The sequence below is a fragment of the Lithobates pipiens genome, unplaced genomic scaffold, assembly GCF_037356315.1.
Source record: "Lithobates pipiens isolate NorthernLeopardFrog02 unplaced genomic scaffold, aLitPip1_a1.2 Scaffold_13, whole genome shotgun sequence".
NCBI lineage: Eukaryota > Metazoa > Chordata > Amphibia > Anura > Ranidae > Lithobates > Lithobates pipiens.
Window position 1 is genome coordinate 474,269,330 of NW_027507718.1, and position 25,491 is coordinate 474,294,820.

Genomic DNA, 25,491 nt, shown 5'->3' on the forward strand with positions numbered 1-25,491 from the left:
CTTCCCAGACTAGCTCCTGATCATGTGATCGTTGTGAGAACCAATCACCACACCATTAAGGGGTTAAAGGTTAAGATATAACTTAAGCTCCGGCTTATAGTTAGATTTAGGGGATAAGTTAGGGGCTGTGTTTAGGGGGTTCATTTTAAGGTTAGTGTCCCGGATTAGGTTGAAGATAACAGTAGATTACTTTTCAGGTTTAATACCCTGTTATTGTAGGTGTATAATTTGCTTTCTTTTGTTTCTGACATTTCAAGCTGCCAACACTGCAAATAACTTACTGAGTGAGTCTGATTTCTGCTGGGTGATATCTTTTATCTGGAGGCCTTGAAAGATAGATGTTAGCATGTGAATCACCTCCCCAGCACACAGCAATCTAAAAATGCATTTTCTTTCAACCCTTAGTTGTAGACTTTAAAGAGAACCCGCTGAGAGTAGTATTTTGGCAGCTTATTTTGAAAAGTGAAGGCTTTGAAGCTAACATTCCGATCCTGGTACCACTAACTGGACAAGTACTTGAGACAGCAAGTCAAATATTTCATACTTCACATGCTGAGTGCTTGTTCCACAAGGTTGTAAAGCCAGGATCAAGATGACAACCCAGGAGGCCAGACATTTAAAGAGTAATGCAGCGATTCCAATCTTCATATTCCTCTCCTTTATAGGATCCCTTTAATTTGAGTCACTGGGGATTATTTCTCCCTAAACCCCCTTGTGTTCCAGAGCACGGTATTTGTTTTGGTGATGTCTCACACATTATATCTTTTGCTAGGTAGGTTTTGTAGTCCACCCTAACTTATATATGGTTTTAATTTCCCATGGCAGATAGGGCTTTAATTTGGTAGCAAATATTTGTAGCGCTGACTCCTGACGAGCATGCACTATATGTTTTTGAAAATTAATATTCCTGAAACCACAGTTGGGTTTTAGGGCTAATTTTACAAAATTATGATTTCAGTACCAGTCCAGCTGGGTTGCACTGGTTTCTCCTTGGCCGCAGGTGTCGCTGTCACCACCGGCAAGTGGTTGAACGCATTTTTGCTGGGTGTATTGAGTGCCACGTTTTCTCAGAACCAGCCCAGTGGGAGTGTTCTCCTGCTGTGCATTCTGGGAGGTGGTATTTAAGGTGCTGGTATCACATGTTACGGGGGTTCTGTGCCAGAGGATTTTCTGACCAGCCCCCATGGTCCTCCAGGCCTGGGATGCGGTTCCATGCATTTCCAAGTCCTGGGGCTGGATAGCCCAAGGTGAAGCAACTGCAGGGACAGGCCTGAATGGATGTCGAGGCCTTGTGATTCAAGGGTGGTCTGGTGCCGTCTCATCTAAGGAAAGGCCCAGCAACTGGAGAAGCATCCAGGGGAAGACTCTTCAGGAGAAGGCTATGCACAAGGCTGGCTTCTCTGAAGGAGCCTGGAGGCTCAGTTGAAGGACACTTCATGGATCCACACTCATACAGTATCGCCGGACCGGCTGAGAGATACTGGTACCGTATGATAGCTCTATAAGTTTGTCTATGTCCCTCAGTTACGCTCAAGTCTGTGGCAGAGACCTTTCCTCAAGTATTTTACACTCAAGTCTGTGGCAGAGACTTTACTTAACACCCTACCGGCTGCTGGGCCTAGTGAGAGGAGGTCTATCGGGGGGGTTGTGAAAATCCAGCTGTGAAAAGATTATTCTCTGGATTCCTTCTATAAAGACTTTCCATTTTTGACAGTCCAAAGTACCTGAACTTCCTCCTAACTCTCTACCCTAAACTGAGAGATCGTGTTCTTATTCCAAATGCATAACCCAAAAGAAAGATCCAGTGTCAGTTTCTGCATTTCTTTGGGCCATCTACCACGGGAAACCCTAGACGGAGACAAGGTCAAGAAGGTAACGGTAAGCCCAATAAAACCAGAAGCTCCTTTGGTGGTCAGTGCTACATATAATTTTCCTATTTTTGTATTGAGAATAAAATGTTAGAATTTTTCTGTACACCCCCTATATTTAACACAAAATATAAAACAAAAAAGTGTGCCGATTAAAATATTATATTAGTTTGACTTTTATGTAACCTAGCGGAATGGTAAAGCTCAGAGTGCACCTATGCTATTTACTTTAGGAGAACCTTAATCCCTTTTGATGCTACATTGTGCCACCCTCTGGGTTATCTCAGGTTATTAATGTGACATTAAAAAGATTAAGTCGGGTTGATGTCCCTACATTGCAGATGTACATACTATGCCGTAGTATATTCTTTACATTCTCGTCTACAGCTTGCTACTCAGGATCAATCTGTCGAAGCATCAAATGAAATCAGCTCCTGAGCTCAGTGCTGAATGGCGGCTGTCAATGAAAGTAGGTGGCTCCAGCCGAACCCTCACCAGGAGCCATTGATTTTCATTGCTGTTTAAAACAGTGTCTGGACAAACAGCTATTCTCTCAGTGCCTTTAAGGCTTGGTTCACACCTATGCACGTGGCTGCAGCTGCGGGAATCACAGCGATTCCTTCATCCGCAACCACCCACAGTGAGAATGCACATGGCTGCCATTCATGTAAAATCACAGTGCATGTGCAGGAACTGCAAGGAAATCGCATGGTCATTACTATGCCATTTATTGTGCTTTGAAAAAAGTATGTGCACCTTTTTCTGCAGGAAATGCAAGCATGGCAGCCCACTGAAATTAATGGGCCACACTGTCAGCGTAGTCACGCCACGCAAAAATGCAGAGATGTAAACCTAGTGTTAAACATGCAAGTCACCAGTGCTGTTATAAAAGTTGTACTCTAGGTACACTGTATATAAAAAGACACAAAGTAATGCAGCTTTGTATTTATTAAAATATCATTAAATTTATTTTTTTCAGATGCAAGCAGTGCAAGTATCGGAATTGAAGTTGGTATTAACAACTTGCAATCCCCTAAACTGCAACACTGGGAGGGGGAGAAGCTGCACAATAGCCAATCTGGTGTGCTGGGGTGCCCATGTCACCAACCAGTCATGCCCTGTGGGAGGGAAAAGACCTAGTGGTATTACTTAACTGCAATAAAGAAAAGTCAGGTCTCCTGTCCCGACCGAGAGGGCTGTACTATATAGTTTTGCTGTGTAAACCTCATAATTGGATGAACAGATATTCAAATCTTTTGGCAGGTAAAAGCAGTTCCTGTATAGTATAGGTTTCATTTGTGTATTTAGCAGTTTGCCTGGAGGTCAGCGTTAAACAAGCGGTGTTGGGACTGTGCCTGCTGTGGTAAGCACTAGTCTGATAAGTTCCATCTTGATCCACTCAGAATGTGATGAGTGAGAAAGAAAATGGCTATCATAGGTGTGTGAATCAATGACAATCCTTTCAGCTTACAGCAACATCTATAAAACAGAGTACACTCACTATATAGAGGAAAGATCATTGTTTTTACAGGGACAGTAGACCTGTTTGGTTTAGGAGCCGTAGAATGTGGAGTGTGTGTAGATAACATGGCCTACTCCTGGTTACATGCCAGGTTACTAGAAATAAACACTTATACTATGTATCATAGTGGCTGGAATGCACAGACCTCTGTGAATCTAAATGGAGAAGCAACAATGTTACCCTAGCATGCTCTTTTAATTTGTACAAGAGAGACCTCCTGTTGGAAGGCAACATGATTTATTTCATAATACAAGAGGTGGTTGAAATATGAACTATGGCTAGACCAAGCCTCCACATTCTTGGGGGTTGTCTGGAATGTGACAAGTTGCACATCAAAGCTTTGTAACATATCAGAATCTTGATCTGAAAGAAGAAGTCAGGCCCGCTATCAAGGCTGAACAAAAGCTTGGCTCCTGACCGACTGGTGTCATAACGCTCTGCAAGAGAGCTTCAAAGAAGGCCATGGCTGCCAGGATGATTGATGAAGGTGGGTTACAAAGATCAAAGTATCAACAGGCAGTGAAGATGACCCGGGGCACATAGACATGATACATAGACAATGCTGCCCCTAGAGGCCAATACAGCAGGACAGACAGGAATACAGTAAAACCTTGGATTGTGAACATAATTTGTTCCAGAAACATGCTTGTATTCCAAAGGATTTGTATATCAAAGCAATTTTCCCAGAACACATAATGGAAACTCAGATGATTCATTCCACAACCATTTATTCATAAGTTCTTCAGTTTATAGTCCATATAAAAAGATTATAGCAATGTGATTATAAAATGTCCATCCACAAATTAAAGCATCCACAAGGGGATTAGAAGCAAAATACAGCAAGAGCTACAGTGTATAAAAGAGAAGAGAGGCGCCTCTAAGTGTAGCAACATGGTTATATTTAATGAAGGTACAAAATTTAGCAACTCACATGGTTGACGATTAAAAGAAGGACACCTAAGTATGCCGGCATCCCGGGTAAAGCTGTCCGGATAGAACTTCCTCCGCACTGCCGGCTCTCACCGCTGTCAGTTTGCAATCATGACCAGGAAGACTACCCTGCAGTAGAGCTATCTGAAAGCGAGGCTTGAAGCGCTCATGAAGCGCAGAGAGGAAGAGATGACATTGATCTATGTGGACAGCTTTACTCCAGATGCCTGCATACTTAAATGTGCCTTTTTTAATCATAAACCATGTGGGCTGCTAAATGTTGTACCTTCATTAAATGTAACTATATTGCTACACTGAGAGGTGCCTCTCTTCTCTTTTATACTCAGACTTTATCAAGGCAAACTTTATTTAAAAAATTGCTTGCTTTGCAAAACACTCTCAAACCAAGTTACTCTCAATCCAAGGTTTTACTGTATAATATATTGAGGAGGACTGCTCCTGGAATACTTTAATTCGTCAAAAGTCTAGATGGGCTGGCAATGGGGTTGAGTCTGGACGGTGTATGACTGAAGTTAAAGGGCTGACTGAGACAGAGAGCTCTCTCTGTTACCATCTTGAGCCCAGCTGATGAGACCGGGTCTAGGGGACAACCTTGCAATAAGTACCTTTGATGTTCTTTTGTTATATGCTCTATAGTATTTTCATGTTAGCATATTCCTATTTTCTTGGGAAATAAATAAGACGTTGTTTTATTAAGTAGTGGGTTTGTTTTCATAGCTAATCTTATATTATTGTGCTATCAACAGTAACATTATCAGAATTTTAATAGACTAGCTAACTATAGGAATAGACAAATTAATACATATATTTAATATAGGGAATCCATAACCACCCTCGATTAATATTTATTTTAAAAGTTATTTCAATTGGCACCCCAGAAGGCATGTGGAATTTATTTCTGCACAGAACCCAAACCCTAATGCATTTTTGTCTTGAGTCCCTATAAGTTAAGGAATCATCTACATCTAGAACTGAAAGCCTTCTCTACTGTGGACAAGATTTGCGCTGGTTCGTGAACTCTGAAGTGCTGCTTGAGTGGCCCTGAATGTTCTCTAAAATATTTCATCAGTGAGCGGACACGCAAAACCTGGTGAAATTTTTGACTGGTATATGTGTACGTGTTAATGTTTATTGTATAGTTCATTCAAATTGTTTTAGGCCTGTGTAGCTGGTTAAGTGCGCCGGCGAGTGAGGGGCTGATCACCCTTGGTTATCTGATGTAGCCTGCAGATTGACAGGATAAACCACACATCTCTGTGGAGAAAGTGGGAGAAATCGATTTTTCTTTATTTATTTTTTATTAATTTGTTTATTTATTTATTTTCCCCACGTGAGAGTGAAATAGCTCTCTGTTCCAATAGAAGTTCAATGTGGCCTGTGTTCTGAGATAATAGGGCTAAAGTTAGTGGTAATAGTAAAGCACTGATTAAGAGTGTGCTCTGCCTTGTGTGATGTAGAACTACAAGTAAAAGTTAACTTTTAAACAGCTTTCATCTGTGTGCATTGTCTAAGCAGCTGCTGTGTATAGACTAATTGAGCAACTCCAGTGTAGACTAATTAGAAACATCAATGAAGGTCATTGAAGATTTTCTTAAAAAAACATGCCTGTGTTAAATTTAACACTATGCCAGAAAACACTTTAACACACTAATTGAATAATCTTTTGAAAAAATGTAATTTTCATAATGATGAGACAAAACAAAAGTCTTTGAAAAAAGGCAGGAAAATGAAGATGGCCAATGTTGTATGCATGTTATTGAAAATGAAAGACATTGCTATAGCGAAGTAAGAAGGCCAATGGTGTACTGAGAGAAAGCAATCATTGGAGCAGGTGCAAAGTGTAACTAAGAATATATTAACAATGGTTGCAAAGGCAGATGCAAATGTTTGTGATCACATTGAACAATTAGTGATTGAGAAAGGTGTATTGGAACAGAAAATGAATAAATTAGAGGAATCGTGTAAACAAAGAGAAAGTTGTATTGCCTCTTTGAATTAGAGAGTGGCTGAGAATGAGTATTTATAGTACTGCTTAGGAAGGAATTACATGAAGCCCAGTCTGCCATGGAGTTCTCCTCCGCACATGCTCAGTGCTTAGCAAAGATAGAGGCTCTGGAACAACATGTAGAAAAGCCAAATGCTAGTGTTGCTGCAAGTGATGTTGCTATGGTGGGAATCAATGTTGGAGATCTGAATGAGGAATATTTAAATAAAAGTGCGGTAACTGCGCTTGAAATTGATTCAGGAGTTGAACTAGTGGAGACTTCTGACAAGTCCATTGCTAGTGACTCCTCAGACAATGGAAGTGTAAAGTCTGTTGATTCCGATCATAGTAATGTTATGCAGCAATGTGAGTCTCCATCGCCATATGCTGAGAGAAGGGCCTATGCAGGGAGACCAGCTCCCAAATGCTTTGTTTGTAAAAGGGGGGGGGGGGGGGTCACATAGCTCACTACCCGAAAACAACTCCAAGGCATTATGAAGTTTATTCTGTGAGATGGGGTAGCAATCCAAGGCATAGAGGCCACAGTAATCAAACTCATTTTCCCTTTAAAGACCCAAATGCTGAGACTGTAAACCGAAAATAGTCATTTAAGACAGAAAAGGCATCACCATGTAGAACAGTTGCATAAACTCAAGATGAAAGTAGTTACATGTTCATTCAAAAATAGCACTGGGTGAAACAATGTTAGCAGCCCTTAGTGAGCTGCATGGATGGTAAGAATTTTCCGGCTAATGTCTCTTTGCTATGAATAAGGTTTAGATGTGAGTTTCAGAGATTTGCCCTTCATGTTTGGAATATTATAGAGGACCTTGATATATTTTTAATATTTTCAAGTATAAGCCTCTGGATTGTTATTTATTTTAAAATACTGTTATGATTATTATGGGTTTTTTTTCTTCCTCTTATTTGTAATTTTTTTTGTTATTTGTTTATTCCTTTATTTTATTTTTGTTTTGTTCAGGTGGAAAAATTGTTAGGTTTAGTCCACCTGAAAGGGGGGTCATTGGCTATGCCCTCAATTAGCAGCTGAATATATTTTGTTTAAGACAAGAGTTGGTAGGAAGCCATTCTAGCCGCTGGAGTTAGTAGTTTTTTCAGCGTTTTTTATTTTCATTCAGGTGGAAAAAGTTCGAAAGGTTTAGGCTTTGTCCACCTGAAAAGGAGAGTTAGTGCATAGGTCTTAAGGCACAGATAAATGCATTGGTTTTTTTTTGTGTTTAACCACTTGCTTACTGGGCACTTAAACCCCCCTCAGTCCCAGACCAATTTTCAGCTTTCAGCGCTGATGCACTTTGAGTGACAATTGCGCGGTCATACAACACTGTACCCAAATAAAATTTTTATCATTTTTTTTCCCACAAATAGAGCTTTCTTTTGGTGGTATTTAGTTACAGCTCGGAGTTTTATTTTTTGCTAAACAAACAAAAAAAGATGCAAAAAAAAAAAAAAAATATCATGTTTTAATAGTTTGTTATAAAATTTTGCAAACGGGTCATTTTTCTCCTTCATTGAAGTGCGCTGATTAGGCGGCACTGATAGGCTGCATTGGTGGGCACTGATGGGCTGCATTGGTGGGCACTGATAGGCTGCACTGGTGGGCACTGATAGGCATAGTTAAGGCGGCACTAATAGGCACAGATAAGGCGGCACCGATGGGCACAGATAAGGCGGCACTGATGGGCAAAGATGGGCACAGATAAGATGGCACGGATGGGTGGCACGGATAAGTGGCACGGATGGGTGGCACGGATGGGCACTGATAGGTACCACAGATAGATGGGACTGATGGGCACTGATAGGTGGCACTGATAGGTGGCTCTGATAGGTGGCACTGCTGGGCACTGATGGGCGGCACTGCTGGGCACTGATGGGCGGCACTGCTGGGCGGCACTGGGGTGCAGCACCTTTGAGGCAGATTTTGGGTGGCACTGTGGGTGGCACTGCTGGGTGGCACTGTGGGTGGCACTGTGGGCACTGCTGGGTGGCACTGTGGGCACTATGGGCACTGCTGGGTGGCACTGACAGGGGGGCACTTACTTTATTTCAGGATGGCACTGCGGGTGGCAGGTGGGCACTGGCAGGGGGCAGGTGTCCGCTTGAATTGTTGGCCGTGATCGGGACTGATGTCCCGAACACGGCCGCCGGCGATCGGCTTTTTTTTTTTCTCCTCGCGCTGTCAGCGCGAGGAGGAATACTAGCCGATTACCGGCTCCGTTTTATCACATGATCAGCTGTCATTGGCTGACAGCTGATCACGTGATAAGGGGTCGGGATCGACCCCTTACACGGATCGGTGATCAGGCGAGTCTCACGGACTCGCCGATCACAGAGCGCGCCCCTCAGGGGGCGCGCAGGCCGCTCGTAACCGGGACGACGTCAATAGACGTAGTCCCGGCAATCTAGGTCCGCGCTAATGCCGTCATTTGGCAATAGCGCGGATCTGTAGTGGTTAAAATTACGTTTTTGAGAAGCAACATTCATGTTCATTTTTTATTTTTTTGTTCTTACCATGGGGATCCATTTTAGAGTGGGTTCAGCCTAAAAAAGCATGGTTGTTTTGATAATTTGTTTAGAGTTGTAGAAAGCAGGAATACTAAGTTCCTGGGTTCCAAGGAGGGAACTATAAGTAAACATAGCAAGCGAGCAGATATTGTGCATAAGAACTTGATTCTGCTCTTGATTTTCACTTCCAGAGTCCTGGTGGAGCGAGATTGGAGGAGAGGTTTCTGGAACAGAGATGAAAGATGTTCATCTCTTGGCAGTGTGTCTGTGCCATACCACACCGCAAATTTGTTCTGATAAACATTCAGGGGAGAAGGGACAAATAAAAAGGTTCAGATTAATACTTGCAATATAAGGTTTCTTTTTCTTATGGACAATTTAGTACTAATGCTGAATCTAAAAGACTGTGCCCATCAACAAGACTTGTGAAACATTTTGCTGGAGTCTCTCCTGTCATTTATGGATGCAAACATACTGTGAATACAAGTGCAATGGGCTGGAGGATGGGGAAGGAATATAACCTATCCAATCCTTCAGAACAAGAAATGTAAAATCAGTTTTTTTTTGTTGGAGGGAGAAATTGAAAGAAGTAAATCATGTTTTTAATGTGGGACATGTATTGACATAACTGAATTAATATAGTGCAGGTCCACCAAGTTTCCTTTCACCCATGGTGGAAGGAAAGAAAATGGAGTCATCTATGGGCCGCTGTAGAATAGAAGCTTCAGGAGGAAGCCTTCTGGAGCAAGGAATAAGGTAAGTATTCCACCTTATTCCACCACCCCAAGACTTTAAAGCTGAATCCACTTTTTAGACCATGTTACATGTTTACACTCATATTTAGGGTGTAATTTGGTTGCAAGCCGACCCCCCACCTTCCCCCTGACAGTGTGCAGGGGTTCTTCCCCATGGCAGCTGTCACTTTAGACTTTTGTGCAGCTGTGCACAGCAGCGGTTGTAATCCTTTGCAGATTCATTTTTAAAAAAAATTGGAAATGCACGTATATTTTTTTTTCTGCAAACATGGCTGCATTTGTTTTGGCAAAAGGTAGTGTTAGCCTTTAACAAGCATTTAACCCTTCCATTTAGGGAGGATAGAAGGGTTGTGGCACTACAAGGCTTTTGTTATTTCTGGTGCCTGGAGCTTGGCTTTAAGAGTACATTTCTATTCACTATATCCTCCACAGCAACAATGAACTGTCCAATGAGCTTGAAGAAACTGTCATCTGTAAACAATTTTTAATTTCAGGAATGTTTACAAACAAAAAACAAATTCCTGGACTTTGCTTTGGTCACGCTCATGTATGCTCCTGCATCAGTAAAAACTCACGAACACCTTCCTAGTGTCTTTAAATGTTTACTTAATATAACCTTTCAATCTGTCACTGTGTATCACATGACTTACAATGAGATTAATCAGTACCTTTATATTTTTGTGTAAAGTTCAAACAGTGCTGAGATATTAAACCAATGTACTTTCTGAACCTGTCTGGGTTTGGTATGCCAATCAATCAACCCTATATGTCTCTGACCCAGAAACGGATCCAGGGGGGCAACGGGGCAGATGCCCTCTCCAAGAAATTAGTGATTAGCAGGCCAGTCAGTGAATGAGTGAGCGGGCCTGTGTGCATGCGTGTTAACGAGCGAACAGGCCAGTCAGCGGGGGTCAGCAGGTGACAGAGAGCCTGAGCGGGCAGGTCGGCAGATGAGTGGGGGGGGGGTCACCAGGTGAGTGTGTTGGCCAGACAACGAGTGAGGGGGCGGGCTGGTCTGTAGGTGAGCAGAGAGACTGGCCAGTCAGTAAGCCGGTGGGTGGGGAGCAGAGAGATTACATCATCTCTCACCACCCGCCCTGCATCACTGCAGTTCCCCGCCTCACTGTACAGCCACGGGCAGCAGAGAGATTACAACATCTTTTGGCTGCCTGCCTTCACTCTGTCGTTGGCCTTCTAAGGTGCAGATTGTCAATCAGCAACATGTGGCAGGTGACGTGGCAAGTGTAATCCGCAATGTGTGGTAGGTGACGTGGCAAGTGTAATCCGCAATGTGTGGCAGGTGACATGGCAAGTGATAATCAGCAACATGTGACAGGTGACGTGGCAAGTGACAATTAGCATCTGGTAGCAGGCAAGTGACAATCCGCACCTTGTGGCAGGGACGTGGCAAGTGACATGCTGCATCTGAAGGCAGGTCGACGTGGAAACTGACACACTCAGGGCTCTTACTGATTCTGCATTATGGTGAGTTGAACCACGTCATTTTATATTCCAATGTAATAATAGAAATAATGCGTTTCACTCATCCTGACACCATAACAACCATGGTGCAGTGATGATGAAAGTGCCAACACCAGCCATTGCCCCGATAAATTGGCCGCAATAAAAAGTTTTTTCTGGCAGTGCCCCTCCCGAGACTAGACTCTGGATCCGCTCCTGCTCTGACCCCAACACATCACAATCCAAACACTCAAACCCAAACAGCCTTAAAATACCACTTAACTATTAAAGTGTATGTAAACGCTAACAGTAAATTCCTCTTGTTTGCTTCCTTATGGTCTGTTAAATATACCCTTTCGGCAAATGCAAAATATATATACCGTATATACTCGAGTATAGGCCGACCCGAATATAAGCCGAGGCCCCCAATTTACCCCCAAAAAAACTGGCAAACTTATTGACTCGTGTATAAGCCGAGGGTGAGACATGCCTGTCCATCCCTGTGTGTGTGTCCGTCCATCCCTGTGTGTCCGTCCATCCCTGTGTGTCCGTCCATCCCTGTGTGTCCGTCCATCCATCCCTGTGTGTGTGTGTCCATCCATCCATCCCTGTGTGTGTGTGTCTCCATCCATCCATCCATCCATCCCTGTGTGTGTGTGTCTCCATCCATCCATCCCTGTGTGTGTGTCTCCATCCATCCATCCATCCCTGTGTGTGTGTGTATCCATCCATCCCTGTGTGTGTGTGTGTGTCTCCATCCATCCGTGTGTGTGTGTGTGTGTGTGTGTGTGTGTGTGTGTGTCCAGCCTACCTGTGTCCCGAGCCTTTGTCCCGAGCCTCCGTCCCGTGCCTTGCCTCCTTGCCTCCGTCCCGTGCCTTGCCTCCGTCCCGTGTCGTGCCTTGCCTTGCCTCCGTCCCGTCCCGTGCCTTGCCTTGCCTTGCCTCCGTCCCGTGCCCTCTTCGTCGGCCATTGTAAAATTCAAAAGCCGCGCCTCCGCCTTCGCCTGTGATAGGCGGAACACTGAATTTCCCAGCAGCCTGTGTTCCGCCTATCACGGACATCGTATCATCCTCGTCCGTAGTACGAGGATGATACGATGTCCGTGATAGGCGGAACACAGGCTGCTGGGAAATTCAGTGTTCCGCCTATCACAGGCGAAGGCGGAGCCGGAGGCGCGGCTTTTGAATTATAGAATGGCCGCTGTCTGTCTGCTCGACACGCTGATCGAGCGGGCAGACAGCGATGACTCGAGTATAAGCCGAGGGGGGCACTTTCAGCCTCAAAAAAGAGGCTGAAAATCTCGGCTTATACTCGAGTATATACGGTATGTATCTGTGCAAATGATAACACTGCTCAAGTATAGTTTAGTCACTCTAGGACAGGAAGCGAGTTAATGGCAGGATTACAGGTTAAAATAGAGGAAAACTGATCTGAGAAATGAAAACGAATGCAGCTATTACATCTATGGACCGGTAGCTGCAATACTATCAGTTTTTGGGTTTAGATACACTTTAAAGGGTTTAAAGTACATGCATTTCCCCTGGAAAAGACAATTATGTTTGCAAAAGTTTAAGGCAGAAGAAGAGGGGTGCCAGCAATAATGTAAATGGACACAGTCTCAGAAATGATGATGCTGCAAAGAATTAAGACAAACAAAAGACAGCTCATTCTGGAAAAATACTGTTCAATATGTTGCCAAGAGCTGACATCTACTTGACAGCACTTGATCATTTTTATAGACAGGACAAAGAAAAAGAAATTAAAGGTTTAAAGATTTTTTTTTTAGGCAGATAAATACAAAATATCCTGTATGAATTTTATGTAGTCTTCTGTGCAGTCAGCAGGTGGAGATCTAGTCCTATTTTCACATGATTAGCTGTGTAGGCAGGCCATAGACAATGAATTTCTTTTCTGCAACCACAGGTTACACAAAAGAAATTTGCAGGATTCCCCCATCAACACAGACAGTGCTGACAGGAGAATCCCCCCCCCCCCCCCCCCGCCGAGACACAGTGATTATTGCAAGTAAATCCGGCAGGCTGGCTGTACCCAAGTTGATAGATTTGATCGATCAACTTGGTACATTGAGCCTGCCCTTACAGGGTTCAAATCTCTGACATTTCCTGATGTCTTAAGCTTTCAGTTGTGCAAAAAAGAGGCTCATTGTTTACAGAGCTCAAGCTGAATGAGTTAGATGCTGGCTGCCTCTGATGTAATGCCTTTTTTAACCAACCCAAAATGCTCTGGGATTTCCTTTAGGAACAATTTATACATACAAAAGCAAACCCCAATGCTAGCATAACCTTAGTTTTACAAGCAATTATTTACTGTAACAGCTCTTCCTTCAGCTTGTGTATTTTCCTGCATGTGGCTCAAGAAGAAGAGACTCATTTGATAGTAAAATATTAAAGTGGATGTAAACCTGATTCATGAAATCTGACCTGGGCACATATATCTGTAGTGTTTACTCATCTCCCTCCAAGGCACTAAGTCCTGTGTCTTTCTGCCATTTTGTTCCTCTGTTATCAGTAGGATAACTTCTGACAAGCTCTCCGAGATGAGAGATAAAATCAGCCTGAAATTTGTGTTGGGGTGGGTGCTATAAATAGATTAACAGAGAGCTTGTCTTGTCACAGCACAGCTCTGCACATTCCTTCCTTCTGCCTATTTTTGAGGGGGTTGTGTGCCTTTCCTCCAATCAGCTCACACACAGTGTATGCCAAGACACCACTCCTACTGTTAAATGAGGAAGTAAAAATGCTAACACACTGAGAATTCTAAAGAATATAGCAAGACAGCAGATATACACGTAAAAAAACTTACATAGGAAGATTTGTTTCATCCCTGTGTCATCATCTGAGGCTGTTCAATTCACTGGGTATAGGAGAGGGTTTACATACACTTTAAAGGGCAAGTTCACCTTTACCAAAAAACTGCCTATGCAGATAAGGAACGTCTGTAGATAAAAAAAAAACTGTACAGCTCTGACTAAAGTTGAATATTTCTCTTGCTAAAGGTGTAGGCCATTTACGTACCTCCTGAAGTCTGACTGAAATACTCTGAGGACATTGCTAGGACTTTGCTAAGTGTTATCTGTTATGGTTTGGTTCTGCCAATGTCTATGTGTATCATTACAGTCTACATTTATCCATGAATGTTTGTCTACAAGTGGCAGTGTGTATCCTTTTAATAAGGCTACTGAACCCAAAAGTAAATCCTAATATTTTTAGAATTTACAAAAATATGAATGACATAATACATACAATTAAACAAATATTAAAAACATGGTAATATAAATAACTGTGTACAGCCTTGAGACCAATATAAAAGAAACATGCCTACCTTTACCATGCATTGCTCTTCCTAGAAATATCATCTTCAATAGCTTAATCTTCAAAGTCAGATATACATTTAAAAAGCATAACCACAAAAGCAGGATTGGTATTTCTACCCTAGACAAAGCAGCATGCATGGATATTTCTTAGCTTATTAAGTGGGAATCTATGATTTTTAATATTTATCTGGCTGAGAAGCCTTTGATTTTATTACCTTCTCCAAACCCTGGGTCGTATACCAGTTCCAAGATGATATCACCCATAGTGAAGCTGTACAGGTGCTTTAATCCTCCAAAAAAAAACTTATACAGCCGAGGGATCAGAGGATGGGCCGATTTCAGCTGGAGGCTTCTCATCCAGTTAAGCGTTGAGGTTACAGATTTCCAAATAAAAGGTCAGTCCTCCAAAACGAATATTTCAGTTTGGGGTTGAACCACCCAACAGCTCCTTATATCTCTTGTAGACTTCAACAGTGATGTTCTATGGCTGAGTTCCCAGTTCTAATGGTTTTAGCTGGTGGGTCTCACTGGGCTGAAGGAATGTTGGGGAGGTTTTACACCCAAAGAATCGAGAGGGTGGTTCATCTCACCGTCTTCCACTTCCAGTTGAAATCATATATTTATATTTTTTGGCTGGACCGACCTTTTAAAAGAATTAATAAATAGTAGGACAGTGCCATTTTCAGCAATCATCTGAAGCAAGAATTAAATGTCTTGTTTAGTGGTTGATATGTGAGGGGGGTTTAGCAGGGGGAAATCCCTTGAAGGGGTTATACTCACCTGGCTGTTTCATGTAATATTTCTCAATATCAGACATGTCCGTGCGTAGAGTACCCTCCAGATGATTGAGGATAATTTTCCTACTGTAGTAGTACCTCATGCCCAACAGAAAGATGGGCATACAGCACGCCAGCATCAAGGAGTTGGTCACAACAAAGCATATTACTATGGAGATAAGGAAGAAAAATAAACGATACCTGTCAGAAAAGAGAATTTAGTGTTGATTTCGGAATAGAAAAACCCAAACAACAAGAATCAGAACATATTAGCTATCAGACAAAATATACACAATCAATAACGTATCAATAAAAAAAGGGAGAACATTTATTTTAACAGCAACTTCCCCCTTTGGCTCCATTTTGTGTGGAGTAAAGCAAGATCAAATTTTTTTCATTTTTTTTTACTCCTTCTCCTGTCAAAATGTTTGCTTTGGATCATGTAGGAAAGCTTAAGAAACTGTCAGGTTATTATTGCTGTCTATAACCCCATTGATGAGACTTCCCCTCGCTTCCTGTTGGACCTATCAGACAAGTAGTGAGGAGAAACCTTCTATACAAATCGTTTTTGCAGAAGTTGAACTTTAGGGCCTATTTACACCAACCTAGTCTGCAGTAGTATGTTAAATGGACACTTAAAGTGGTTGTAAAGTAATTTTTTTTTTTTTAAATAACAAACATGTTATACTTACCTCCACTGTGCAGCTCGGTGCGCTGTGTCATTGGATGTGATTGACAGCAGCGCGAGCCAATGGCTTCAATCCATCCACTCTAGCCAATCAGCGGCCAAGCTGAGCGGTGAAGAGGATGTGAGAGGGGTCAGGTAAGTAAAACAGGGGGGCTGGCACTATCAGATGTTTTTTCACCTTCATGCATAGAATGCATAAAGGTGAAAAAATATATACCTTTACAACCCCTTTAAGGTGCGTTGTATTAGGGCAACATTCATTTGAATGAGCTGCTCAATGCACCACCAAAATTGTGCATGCGCTCTTAGGCTGGCCATACATGAGTTGAATCTCGGCTGGTTCAGCACGGACCGTCCGAGATTCAAACTATTAATGAGTAGGCTGAATGTACCAAGTTGATCGATCAACTTGGGTACAACCAGCCTGCCAGATTCTCTGACAATTATAGCTAGCGGCTGCTTTAGTTACTAGCAATAATCACCGTCATCTCCCGGTGGGGGTGACTTCCCCCTCCTGCCCACCAGGAGAAGACAATGGCTGATTCCCTTGTCAGCACTGCCTGTGTTTATGAGGGAATCATGCAAATTTCTTTTTGCAGGAAAGAAATTTGCACCATGTATAGCCTGCCTGGAAGCACAACGCACCACTCTGTAATGCACATTTATCAGCAAGGTGCATGAGAGTGGCATTCAGAATGACCATGGCACCAAATAACACCAATGAATGTAACGTGCATTGCCATGCTTCATAGTTCCCAACATTTTGAGATGGGAATGAGGGACACCTGCTAGCAAACTTATATAGACATAGAACACGCCCCTTTCCACACCCCCTTAAAAAGGTGAATTAACCAAAAAAAAAGTTCATTAAATCCACAAGGGCTTTTTCACCACTACTATTCCTTTTATATTGGCTTTTTAAATGTACAAATGCAACAATTTAGGATTTGGATGAAAGGTTTATTACTGGGAAACACTTTTTGAAAGATAAAAAGTGGATTTTATATACAACTATATAGATCAGACCAAAATGAGGGACAATGAGGGGGAAAGAGGAACAGAGGGACATTGTTCTAAATCAGGGACAGTTGGGAACTATGATGCCTTCTGGCAACATTTTAGTGTGAATAGGCCCTGGTGCTCTCTGACTGCAGTGGTAACATATCCTCCTACCTTCAGTATGGCTGTGGCAAGATGATCTTGGCTGTTCACAAATACCATCACCCTACATATTTACCTTAAGAATCCAATAGAGAGAGCATAATATATAACTGCTGCCCTGTGGTGAGTTTTTGATAGGAATATATGGAAAATGCACTGTAGCTCAAGTGAAAAACCATGCTGTGCCTGTCACAGCCATGCTGTGAGTTGAGGAAGATCTATACACTTGAGTCCTAGACTAAAAAACCCAGTGGAGCAACAAATTCTGCCATTTTCCACCCAGTATAGAGATGTATGCACAGTCTTGCACAGAATTCTGCTTTTAACTGGTTTTGCTGTCTCAGGTTAAAGTGTGAGGTTCTCTTGTAAAAACAACCCCCTCCTGCTAATGCTAATGCAGTCCTTGTTCTTCCATCAGGAGACCAAACCCTGGGCGATCTGTGTCAGAGCTTACATTTGGTAAGTTTGCTCCTCATGGGACAGTGTCTGGGTCTGGCAACTGGCTGCCCACGGAATGATAAGGTGGGAGGAGAGCAACAAAGTTAAATCTGTAGCCAAGTAGCAGTTCTTACAGGAGAACCTGTCATATAGTTAAACAGGCTAGTTTAATTACCAGAATTTATGGGTACTTAAAGTAGAGCTAAGGGCAAAACGTATTTCTTTTTTTCCCCCCTGATTCTGGATATAGCAAGGGAGGGTTATAACCTTTTGTCTGTTTTTTTTCCACCATCTGTGTCTCATTTTGTAGATTTCCCTTCACTTCCTCTCCCATAGCCAAACAGGAAGTGGGTTCTAATTCCTCCCCACTCTATCCAAAATGGAAAAGAAAGTTTTGCCTTTAGTTATACTTTAATAACACCACTGCGCTCAGCAGAAAATGTTTACATACTGCTGGTGGCAATGTTTTATTTTACTGCAGTCTATATTAAAATTCCATTGTAAAGTGTAAACAATGAGGGTGCCAGCAAAATGCAAACATTTACCTTTGGGCAGAATGGATAACGGAAGGGCTTGCAAAATAGCACAGAACCAAGCTATGAAATAAAGACATAATACAATAAAACATACTGTAAAACACAACAAACGCAAGGTAACCCATAGCAAACAAACAAACAGGAGACTTTTAGTTTTCAAGCTGTGCTATAAAAGTGTCACCTGGAATCTGATTGGCCATTAAAGTAAACCTGTGCCCAGACTAAACACACTAAAGCATTTGCCTATTCTAACTAAGCAGAAAACACAGTTTAAGAAGAGCAAACACTGACTGATGTAGCTATTGTCATTGTGGAGTAATTAATATTCATAATTCACAACAGAGACATTAAAGTGGTTCTACAGGTAAAAAAAAAAAAACATGTGGTCCCCCCCCCCAATACTTACTGAGCCCCATTTCCATCTCAATCCAGCAATGTGCATGAAAGCTTTGGCTCTCCAGGTACTCTCCCTCCTCCTGGCTAAGACAGCAGCGGGAGCCATTCGCTGTCATTCACAGCCAGTGAGCCAAAGAGAAGGGAGAGGGGGCGTGTCAAGCTGGGGCTCTTTGTGTGAATGAACACAGAGCCGCAGCTCGGAAACGACCCTGCTTGGGTGCCCTGATTTCAAACTGTTTGCTATGGGAGCACTCAGCAGGAGGGAAGGGCCAGGAGCACTAGTGGGGGACCTGAGAAGAGGAGGATCGGGGCTGCTCTGTGCAAAACCACTGCACAGAGCAGCTGTGTATGACAGGTTTATTATTTTTAAACAAACAAGAAAAAAAGAAGCCCTTAATATCACAAAATAAAAATAAAAATCACAGCTACTCATTATTTTCTATGGAAGCATAATCTTGGCAGCCTGCCAGCCTTAAAAATGCACACAGCATGCAAAGAGAGGTTGGGTACTGCTTATTAGGAATATGTAAATACGCTGATAAAAGTAAAACCTTCCCTTGCAGTGGGACCGGGCGAGGTTAAAGCGGGAGTCCACCGGGACTCCGCGTTTTTTTTTTTTTTTTTAAAAGCCAGCAGCTACAAATACTGCAGCTGCTGACTTTTAAATAGTGACACTTACCTGTCCAGCGCGCCCGCGATGTCGGCACCCGAAGCCGCTCGCTCGTGCCGCCGCCATCTTGGGTATGGGAATCAGGAAATGGAGCCTTTCGGCTTCATTTCCCGGTTCCCTACTGCGCATGCGCGAGCCGCGCGGCGCAATCCGGACGGTCCCCGCTGCCTCTGGGAGCTGTGCGTTTCCCAGCAGGCAGCGGGGCACTTGCTAATGGGGGCGGGCGCTTGCGGAAAGGGGCGTAACGTACGCCCCTTTCCGCAGAGAGCTAGCCCGGAAGTGGGTGCAGTTACCTGGATTATCCAGGTAACTGCACCCCCCTCCCCCCTGAAAGGTGCCGATTGTGGCGCCGGAGGGGGGGGGATTCCGATGAGCGGAGGTCCATTTTAGGGTGGACCTCCGCTTTAAATGCTCCCTTATGTATAGGGCAGGGGTCTCCAAACTATGACCCTCCAGTTGTTCAGGAAGTACAACTATTGCCCTATAGTTGTTCAGGAACTACAATTCCCATCATGCCTAGTCATGTCTGAATTTCAGAGTTTTTTAACAGCTCATGGGACGTGTAGTTCCACAACAGCTGCAGGGCCGTAGTTTGGAGATCCCCTGGTCTAGGGGATGGGAAAATAATTTTTACTTACCTGATCTAATGCTGGCATGGAGGAGCCTGCAGGAACAGAGGATGGGGTAGGACACAAGTAAAACTGCTCTTTCATGTCCATAAACAAGCATATAACTCTTGCAGTGCTGGTGCATCCCCACTGCAAGAGAGGGTTTATATTTTACCTGGGGTTCGGCTTTATTATCCATAGTCTGGGTACAGCTGCTCTATAAAGATTTGGAAAACTGCAGAACTAAAGATGTATACCAATTTCCCTCTTTTGTGAATTTGAGCTTCAATATCATGCAAAACATTTGCAGGCCCCTGCAAGTCAAAACAGAAAGCCTCAAGAAAAAAAAAAAAAAAAAAAAAAAAAAAACCCTGCATAAAAGCAAGCCTTTATAAATGCAAAATGAAATGCAATACTCTAGAAATACATTTTTATTCAAATTTCACAACAGCTGGTTTATTCATAACTACAGCATATTTTATTTTTATTTACATGCTGAAAAGGTTGAAGAGCCCTCCGGCATATTATTCCTAGAGGCTCGGATGGGGAGCGTTGTGCACATTGATTCCCTGGTCAAGAGAATTTTATTATTAGTATTTAATATTTTTAGGTTGAAGCATAGGTAAATTAAAAAAAAATTTCTCTTTTTCTGGAAAACATATTTATTTTTACCGTGTAAAGTCCGATCCAATCAAGATGCCAAAACATAACATTTAGGCAACTCAGTTTTACCTTCATACAAGAAACTAAAAATGTAGGTTTTTTTTTAGGAAAAATACCTTCCAACTGAAAACTGTAGAGTGTCTGGCCATCCCCTTTAGTGCCCTTTCATTTGAACTTTCCCATTGGGTCTGCCTGTCCGTTTTTCAGGTGGACCCAAACAGATCCCCCATTCTTCTCTATGGAGCGATGGGTGTAAACAGACATGTGTCCGTTTACACTCGCCAACATCCAATACGATCTGATCTGCTAAAAACAGACAGATGGGGATCAGTTTGCCTTGTGTCCAGTGGATCGGATTGGATGGCAGTCAGGTGTTAATGCACATGGGGTCCGTTTACATCCGATTGCCGATAGGAGAGCAGGCTGTGCCAGCTCTGCATAAGCAGGGTGGATATGGCCCTATCATCTGACTGCTCAGTGGGGATCAGAGGACAGATTCCACTGCTGAGCACGTGGATCGCAGCCAAAGTCTGCCACGTATAAAATGACCCTAAGCCCTAGTTTACACCAGTGCAGCTTTGAAATCACACTACATCCGTGTAATTTCAAAGCTGGCGATCAGTGTAGTTTTGATTTTCCATTTCCTTGCGGCTTGAGACTTCGTTTAACAGAAGTCAATGCAAGTCACAATGAAATCGCAAAAAAATAGTGCAGGGACCTTTTAAAGTTGCTGCAACAATATGAACTGCCAGCAATGAGGTGTAACTTGTCATGTGATTTTTTTGAACTGTCAAATTGCACTGGTGAAACAGGGCTAAAGCTTAAAGTGGATGTAAATTAATTAAGGCTTGCACAGTATAGGATTTCATGTCATCTGTGCCCAGTCTTGCCACAAAGAGTTAATCCAGCTCTGAGCAGTCCTCTTATCTTTTTTCATTAAGATAAAAACTGACACACAGAGAAATAGGAGTCAGTTCTTCCCCTTGGCTGTGAATGACAGGTGATTTACATATCTCATGCACTAGTGTAAGAGCCATTTCACACAGGGATGACTCAGATCCGACTTCAGGTCGCCCCTAGTCGCCTCAGGTCGGACAACATTTAAAAATCAATGTAAGTGAATGAGAGCCGTCTTCAGAAAAGGTTCCTGTACTACTTCAATCCGACTTGTAGGCGACTGGTACCCATTGATTTCAATGGAGGTCACCTACAAGTCGGATCTCCGTCTATACGGAGGCGACTGACAGAATTATCAGCTCTCAAGAGGGAACTCCACACCAAATTGATGAAAAAATTTGGCGTGGGTTCCCCCACCGAGAGCATACCAGGCCCTTAGGTCTGGTATGGATTCTAAGGGGAACGCCCTACGCCGAAAAGACGGCGTGGGGTCCCCCCCCCCAGATCCATACCACACCCTTATCCGAGCACGCTACCCGGCCGGCCAGGAAAGGGGGTGGGGACGAACGAGCGCCCCCCCTTCTGAGGCCGCGTGCCCTCAACATGGGGGGTGCCTTGGGGAAGAGGGGGCCGCGAGGCCCCCCACCCCAAAGCACCTTGTCCCCATGTTGATGAGGGCAAGGGCCTCTTTCCGACAACCCTGGCCTTTGGTTGTCAGGGTCTGCGGGCGGGGGGCTTATCGGAATCCGGGAGCCCCCTTTAATAAGGGGGCCCCGGATCCCAGCCCCTTACCCTATGTGAATGAGTATGGGGTACAATGTACCCCTACCCATTCACCTGTGAAAAAAATGTTAAAAAAAAAAAAAAAAAAAAAACACAACACAGGCTTAAAATAGTTTATTGCACAGCTCCGGGGGTCTTCCGTCTTCGGGGGTCTTCTCGCCGGACTCCTCCGCTATCTTCTGCTAGCTCTTTTACTAGCGGAGGAGCCCGGCTTTCTTCTTCATCGCCGCCCTCTTGTCCCCCTCTTCGGTTCTTCTTGCCGGGCCACTGCTTCTTCTAGCTCTTTTACTAGCGGTGGCCCGGTCTTCTGTCGCCGCCGCCGCCTTCCGTTCTTCTGGAGATGTTGACTCAACGCTCTCTCCAGCCGCAATGCCAGGGACGCGGTGCGTGGCAACTTATATAGGGACAAGGGGCGGGGTCACCGGTTGATGTCACATGGTGACCCCGCCCCCTTACGATGTCACAGTCCCAGCATCCTCCGGGACTGTGACATCGTAAGGGGCGGGGTCACCATGTGACATCAACCGGTGACCCTGCCCTTTGTCCCTATATAAGTCGCCACGCACCGCGTCCCTGGCATTGCGGCCGGAGAGAGCGTCGAGTCAACATCTCCAGAAGAAGAAGAAAAACGGAAGGCAGCGGCGGCGACAGAAGACCGGGCCACCGCTAGAAAAAGAGCTGGAAGAAGCGGTGGCCCGGCAAGAAGAACCGAAGAGGGGGACAAGACCCCCGAAGTCGGAAGAAGAGGGCGGCGACAAAGAAGAAAGCCGGGCTCCTCCGCTAGTAAAAGCTAGCAGAAGATAGCGGAGGAGTCCGGCGAGAAGACCCCCGAAGACGGAAGACCCCCGGAGCTGTGCAATAAACTATTTTAACCCTGTGTTGTGTTTTTTTTTTTTACATTTTCTTTTCACAGGTGAATGGGTAGGGGTACATTGTACCCCATACTCATTCACATAGGGTGAGGGGCCGGGATCCGGATTCTGATAAGCCCCCCGCCCGCAGACCCCGACAACCAACGGTCAGGCTTGTCAGGAAGAGGCCCTTGTCCTCATCAACATGGGGACAAGGTGCTTTGGGGTGGGGGGGCCGCGCAGCCCCCCCTTCCCCAAGGCACCCCCCATGTTGAGGGCACGCGACTCAGGAGGGGAGGGCCCTCGCTCGTCCCCACCCCCTTTCCTGGCCGGCCGGGTAGCGTGCTTGGATAAGGGTCTGGTATGGATCTGGTATGGATCTTTTTCGGCGTATGGGTTCCCCTTAGAATCCATACCAGACCTAAGGGCCTGGTATGCTCTCGGAGGGGGAACCCACGCCAATTTTTTTTTCATAAATTTGGTGTCGAGTTTCCCCTTCAGAGCTCATTCTCTGATTGGCCACGGCATAAGTCGCCTGGCCTGGGGCGACTTAAAGTCGTGTTATAAGTCGCCCCAGGTCGTGTCTAAGTCGTGTTCAAGACGTCTCCAAGTTGCCTCACTAAGTCGTCCTGGAAGTCGTGTCGCCCCTGTTTGAACCGGCCCTAAGAGAGGCATTCTGTGTACTTCAGATGCCCTTCTCCTTTCTTCTCCAGCTCTCCCAGGATTGGCTGCTCTACACCTCAGCATGATTGGGCATGCTGAAGTCACGTGGTGACTTTTCTGGGTTTTGATGTTAGTGATCATAGCAGAAGTTCAGTGTAAGAAATACCAGGAGAAAATGTATGTTGACAAGGGGAGTGTAGAGATGGGCGGGGAGTCTACTGACATCACAACTCCACCCACCGAGCTCCAGACAACAGACCCACCCACAGAATCTGCAGTTTTTCGGGTCTCATGACAGGTAAGGATACATGCAGGAGGCATCCTTATATCCATCTATAAAATCTCCTTATAGATAACCACTATGGCAGTAGTTTAGAAAGAATGAGTGTAGGTTTAAAGCCACTTAAATTCCAGGTTTGCCTATTTTTTAATTGTACATTAGTACAACATGGACCAATGTAACTATGCATGTGTCATAACTGGAAGATTCCTATGAAAGCTGAAAATTATTGCAGTTGGCATCTATACTACTGTGATCATCACAGGCTTCTAGGTTCTGTGTCGAGCAGCTGCCCTTCTGCTTAGTGAACAGAGGAGATAATTTGCTCGGTATGGGGACCATTCAGAGAACACTCTGCATTTTCCCAATAAATGCAAAACATTCTCCGATTGAACGAGGTGGAGCTTGTCATGTCATTGCCCCGCCTGTCCACCTCATTCAATCAGAGAATGCTGTGCATTCATTGAGAAAATGCAGTGTTCCCTGAATGGTGCCAATGCTGAGCGAGTGTTCTCTAAGCAGCAGAGCAGAGGCTCAGCATGGGACCCAGAGGCTAGCTCTGATTGCTCTAGTGGCAGTGCCTAGTACAGTGGCTTCCAGTTTCCATGGGGATGTCACAGACATACTTACATTGGTCAAAGAGGCTAATGTAACTATGGAAAACAGGTTTAATATTTTGTCATTTACCACTAAAATCATTATCAAGAAAACAACTGACTAATACTCATAAGTCAATGCATATACATTGCCTGCATTATTGGAGCCCTCTGTAGCCCTCTGTAGCCCTCATTTTCCCTTAAATGCAATGAAGCCACTAGATGCCCATTCATCTTTGTCGTCCACATCTGTGTTTAACAGCAGACATTAGACACATACAACCTACACCCTGCAGACCTAACCTTCTGTCATCATCAGCTTTGTACAGCCAACACTTTAATCTAGAAAAACTGAAACCAAACTGATACAATGGTGATCCCCATAAGAGTACATTTTGATGCCTCAAAAAGTAATTTTAAAATAAACCTGGTATAAACTGTAACAATTTGATAAAGCATGCATAGATCACCTGTAGTGAAAACCAAATGACAAAATGATCATTACATGCAGAGATATAGGCAGCCAATGTTATATGCAAAAACCCATGTAAGGGCCCATTCACACCATATGTGTTGTGCTGTGTTGGGCAGCCTTACCTGACGCAGACCCAATGCACCAAGTAATCTGCCTGGTATGTGCTTTGGTGTGCGCTGAGAAAAGACAGACAGGTTGCATTTTCTGTGCCATTACCGGAATAGAGGTGAATAAAATGCAAATTTGTGACATTTCGATGAAAAAAAATTAAAAAATAAAAAGTTAAGTTACAAGACACCACCGCTACGCAATTTACACAAGTGGGCATTATAGGAAGCATAACATAACTGCTACTGTAAATGGGCCCTAAAAGTTGAGCTTGGCCCAGCTGTTCCCATCTCCCAAACCTACTTTGAGGGAGTTTAACCTATAATTAAAGTAGGCAACTTGAAGATTGGGGAGCAGGAAGGGGCAGGGCTAAACTTGACTTCTGGAGGAGTCAAGATTTGCATAAACATTTATCTGCATATATCTCTGTCTATACATTTTTTATTTTTTTGCCTTCAGTCTGCTCAGCATAATTTCTTGAGTCTTGCCAGGCTTACTTTCAA

At 43.9% G+C, this 25,491-nt stretch overlaps 1 protein-coding gene across 1 annotated transcript in view; it reads right to left on the minus strand.

Annotated features, from left to right (window-relative positions):
* NAT8L (N-acetyltransferase 8 like) overlaps window positions 1-25,491 on the minus strand; it is a 97,301-nt gene that overhangs the window by 50,174 nt on the left and 21,636 nt on the right. The window contains exon 2 of the mRNA XM_077477917.1: window positions 15,180-15,344. Within this exon, the coding sequence (XP_077334043.1) occupies window positions 15,180-15,344 (165 nt within the window). The remainder of the gene's footprint in view (window positions 1-15,179; window positions 15,345-25,491) is intronic.